The sequence below is a fragment of the Frankliniella occidentalis genome, unplaced genomic scaffold (genome assembly GCF_000697945.3).
Source record: "Frankliniella occidentalis isolate FOCC.00 unplaced genomic scaffold, Focc_3.1 Scaffold49, whole genome shotgun sequence".
In the NCBI taxonomy this organism is placed as follows: Eukaryota; Metazoa; Arthropoda; class Insecta; order Thysanoptera; family Thripidae; genus Frankliniella; species Frankliniella occidentalis.
The window spans coordinates 1,549,307-1,553,683 of record NW_026267179.1 but is presented as its reverse complement, the minus strand read 5'-3'; the positions used below and the strand labels follow the sequence as shown (position 1 = coordinate 1,553,683).

The 4,377-nt window shown below is 66.1% G+C and overlaps 2 protein-coding genes across 3 annotated transcripts in view; one reads left to right on the top strand and one right to left on the bottom strand.

The window, feature by feature from the left end:
• The window catches only part of LOC127749357 (uncharacterized), a 68,125-nt gene extending 63,754 nt beyond the window's left edge, over window positions 1–4,371 (bottom strand). Inside the window, exons 1-2 of the mRNA XM_052267277.1 lie at window positions 4,293–4,371; window positions 3,993–4,127 (exon numbers count right to left, since the gene is read on the bottom strand). Of these exons, the coding sequence (XP_052123237.1) occupies window positions 3,993–4,127; window positions 4,293–4,334 (177 nt within the window). The 5' untranslated portion in view covers window positions 4,335–4,371. The remainder of the gene's footprint in view (window positions 1–3,992; window positions 4,128–4,292) is intronic.
• Window positions 1–4,377, top strand: part of LOC127749356 (uncharacterized) — a 50,841-nt gene that overhangs the window by 29,658 nt on the left and 16,806 nt on the right. The gene's annotated exons all lie outside the window — the stretch shown is intronic.

Below are 4,377 nucleotides of genomic sequence, written 5' to 3'. Positions count from 1 at the left end.
GGCCGGCGCGAGGGCGACGTAATCCAGCGGGGAAGGGGAGGGGGCTTTGCTGACTGATAGCACAGCCCCTGCAGGGCGCACAGCCCCCGCCCCGCACCTCGCAGCCCTTTCTGCCCTCCTCTGCACGGCGGGTATCCAACGAGGTGCCGCCGCTCACCGGGCCGGGTGGCAACGACGATCAAACGGCCGGGATTCGCCCGCTTCAAGCTGGTAATGTGAAGGGCTGAGGATCGGAGGATCGGATTGTCGCCAAGTCATACGACACAGCACCACCCACCCGTTCGGGCAGAAACTTTTGTTGGCGTTTTATCCTGAAAAATCGCGCGTTCTCTCGCTTCGACACGTTTTGCGGTGTGTGACGCGGTAAGAGAGTACGTAACGAGGTCGAGCGAGGCGCGGCGAGGCGGGTTGGAGGATCGAGGTGAGGCGGTGGGTGAGTCCGGGCCAGGCTGGTGCTGCAGCTCCTGGCTCCAACAAAGGCCCCGCCGCGCGGCCGCCTGCTGCTCGCCCGGGCCCCGTCAGGGCGGGCGCCACGCGCCCCTGCTGGTCCCGCGCCAAGCCCGCCGGCGGAGGGGCCGCGCCGCCCCGGCCCCGGTCGTTATGAACGCTAATTAACACTACAGCGGCGAACGGCCCCTCTGGGCCCAGCCCCACTCCCCCAGCAGTGCGGGCCGGGGCGGCGGCGGCGGTGGTGGCCGCGGCTGGCGCGCGCTGGTGGCTCCCTTGGGACCCCGAAAAGGTTTCCCCAAAGGGGCGGGGCGGGCGCCGCTCTCCCCGCGGGCCACCGACACCACCGCGGTGTGCTGCGCTCTCGCTGCCGCGGGGCCTGGACGGGCTGCGGCAGGCTGCGCCGACCTCCCGCCCCGCAGCAGCAGCAGGCTCACTCGACGTCAAGTTTCTCGGCGAGGGGGAACGGCGTCGATGGTTCTGCAAAGGACGCCGACAACCCCGCTGCCGCTGCTGGTGGCTGCTGTGCTCAGCGACAGGAGCTGCGAGGCGAGCACGGGGGGCTGATCATTGTGTTGAGCGAGTGGCCTCGGGGTGGAGCAGAGCAGGGCGCGGCGGGGCGCGGCGGGGCAGTGGCGGGGCGGGGTGGTAAGCGGTCGGGCGTAGTCACAATAGGGCGGCGCTCCCCCAGCCGCCCCGCCTCGAGCCGCGCCGCGCCGCCCCTTTCCCTAATTGACGCTGCGACCTCCCCCCGCCCCGCCGCGCCCGGCCCCAGCCTCTCCACGCAGCGATCCCTAACTGGGACTGCTGCCGAGAGCAGGGGTGGGCGAGCGGGGGCGGCAGCGCTCCGACACAAGGGTCCTGGACCGGGCGGGCCGGGGAGGGAAGGGAGCGGCGGGGCGGGGCGGGGACGCAAAGGGACCAAAAGGGAAGGGACCCCGAGCAGGGCCGAGGGGACAGGCCGGGCAGGGAGGCGCAACATCTGGGGCGCTCACACGGACGGGACCCTGCAGCAGCCGGGCAGGTCCACCAGCAGGAGGGCGGCGCCCTGCGGCCCTGCGGCGAGCCCCGCAGCCCCAGCCCCCCGCAGGGCCCAGCGGGCCGCAATCGCACTGCGGGGTTTGAATCGGAAGGGAAGCAGGGCGGGGTGGGGGGAGATGAGGGACAGCACCGGCATCGGGCCTAGCCCCAGACTCAAAGGGCATGGCTGGCGACTGGGCTGAGATGTGAGCAGCAGCTCTACCCCATCTGTCTCTCTCTCTTTCACTCAGAATCACTCACTCGTTCTCCCTCGCACTCACACACACAAACACAGAGCCACCATTGACGTCCCCTGCTCCATAACCCGCCCCGTACCTGCGCTGCCCCCTCCCCCCGCTGCTCCCGAGACGACCAATAAGCGCAGCGCACCGGCCGGCGGAGGGTTGGGCCGGGCAGGGGCGGGTTAGAGCCTGGCCGGACTCACCCCGCACGCCAGCACGCGCAGCGGGGTGGAGGACGGGGAGGGCGACGTCTTTTCAAAAGGACTTGAGCTGGACTGAAATCCCGATGCTGCCTCCTGGCCGCTGGTGCTGCTTTGAGCGGCCCCCGGAGTGGCGGGGCGGGGCGGCAGCCTCTGGCATCTACCCTCGGGCGGGAGGCGGAGGAAAAGGGTCGCGGAGACGGCGGGTCCAGGTCCAGATCCTACGCCCGGTCCGGTCCAGCCGCCGTTGGGGATGCTGTGTCCGCGCTGGACCGTGCAGGAGGTGACGCAATCAGACACACAGAGCATGGCGGCGGCAGCGAGACGACGAGCCGCGGACAGGACGAGGGAGAGAGAAAAGCAGGGGGAAAGGAAAGGGGCAATCGTTGGGCAAACGGAGCGTGCGCCAAAGGAGGTGGAATATTTACTTACGGAACTTTGCCGAGTGTGCTGGCCAGGCCGGGGTCGGGGCTGGCTCGGGGAGTCACACCAGAACAGCGGAAAGGGCGGTCTGTCGGGCCCGGGTGGAGGAAATGCAAATAGCCTGAGAGAGTCCGACACAGGCCGACATCCCCGAGGAAGTTATTGGTGTTACACCCTGGCCGTCCTCGCTCAGACCAGCTGCAGCGCCGCCGTGCCCTTCGTGCGCGCACCGTCCCTTTTAGTGTGCCCCTCGCAAGCACCTCCTCAGGTGCGCCACCAGTCAGTAGTGCGCCTCTGGAGGACAGCGCGGTTATTTTGGTCGCGGGCCACACCCCTTCCCCCTTCGTGAGGCGAGACGCGGGGTCGCGAATGCAACAGGCTGCTTGTTCGCGTCCGCGAAGGAGCCGTTGTCCGACTATGAGCTGGCGCGGCCCACCCGCGGCCCGAGCCGAGAGGCTTCACTCTTCACCCTCTCACTGTATCCCACCCTCCGGTTCACACGGTCCATGGACTCACCCAGCTCTGGTCGTCTGGTCGAGGCGAATTCCAAGCATTTTTGGCATTGGCATCCAAAAATATCGCAGAAACACAGGTGGTTCGCTACATTACGAGGGAAAGCACTTTACTCAAATTCAGATCACAGTGCTGCTGGTTTGCCTACTTACTCTGACCATGGCATGGTACGAGAAAGAAATTCCTAAAGGATCGCAAACTTCTCTCTCTGACAGGACGCACCACCCACATATTTTCGATGTCATCGACTGTTACTGGATGACCCCAACCTGAGTCCGGCTCTGATTCCAATTAACTGATAGGCCGAAACCGAGATCCCCGCCAGCTCTCCGATCCTACTTGACGGAGACTGACCTTGCGACGTCACGAGATATCGCAACCTCTCGTCTCGTTTCTCGAGCCTCCGGTCTCATGTCGGATCTCCATTCCTGGGCATGGAGAGTTTGTGTTAAACTCTGGAACAAAATGGCGTTGAATGCTTTCCGAAACTGGAACGTAACTTTCAATACCAGAAAGGCACGTGCATGTGCATTGTCATTTTTCCGCAAAGTACGGCCTGTTACGTAACCAGACAGTTGTTGGCCAATGAAAGTCCGATGTGCAGGTTGCTGCATAGCGGACCATCATGATATGAGAGGGGTAGGAGATTTTTAACAGTGGGGTGGGCACTGTCTTGTTGAGCAGAGTCACTGCACGAGCGCACGCAGTGCGCGCAGTACGCGCGCGGTATGGTGCGGCACGGTGTCTTGCCGGCGACCGGCCGCGGGGCGCTTTTCCGTGGCTCTCCCTCCTGGCGGTCGGCGTCGCTACCCCACGCGGGACGCCCGCCGACGTTGGGGTAGCGGCGACGCCTGCCACACTCCGTGTGCCTGCCGCACTACCCCACGCCGCCGCCGCTACCCCTTCACCGCGGCGGGGGTGCTCCCGTGTACTGCGGCGTCGGCACTACCCCCAGCGCGGCGCGGCGCTCGCTGCTCCAGCCCGCCAGGCGGCGCCAGCGTCGCCACAGAGGGAGGACGCCGCGGGCGCCCCGCACCGCAACAGGCACTACTGGCTGCGCGGGGACCCGGCCGGGGCCGCGGGGGCAGGAAATGGGAGGGGAGGGGGGCGTGGAGACGCGCGGCTGTAATTTGTTTAGCAAACTTACCCCAACCACCATTAGGCTGACATTGTCGTGCGCGCCGAGGCGGAGCCGCCGTCGGCCCTGGCCACCGGAGGCTCGCCGGAGGCGCCTGCTGCTGCTGCCGCCGCCACGGCGGGCAGCAGACTCCGGCCGTCGCTCCTGCGGAACAGGAAAACAGGGCTTACTGATGATGGTGTTCAACTACAGCGAGACCGGCCCAGGCTGTTTAGGGAACGGATCGTGTAGCTGATAGGGATGAGCCCAGTTCTGGTCTGGGGGACCTTTGGGTTGATGGGGAGACTAGGAATGAGAAGTCTGGATTACCTTGTTCACAACGCTTGGTCTCTCCGAGACTCCCTCAGGCATGCTCGTCACCTGGCGGACCCCCACCGACTGACGAGCCACTCGC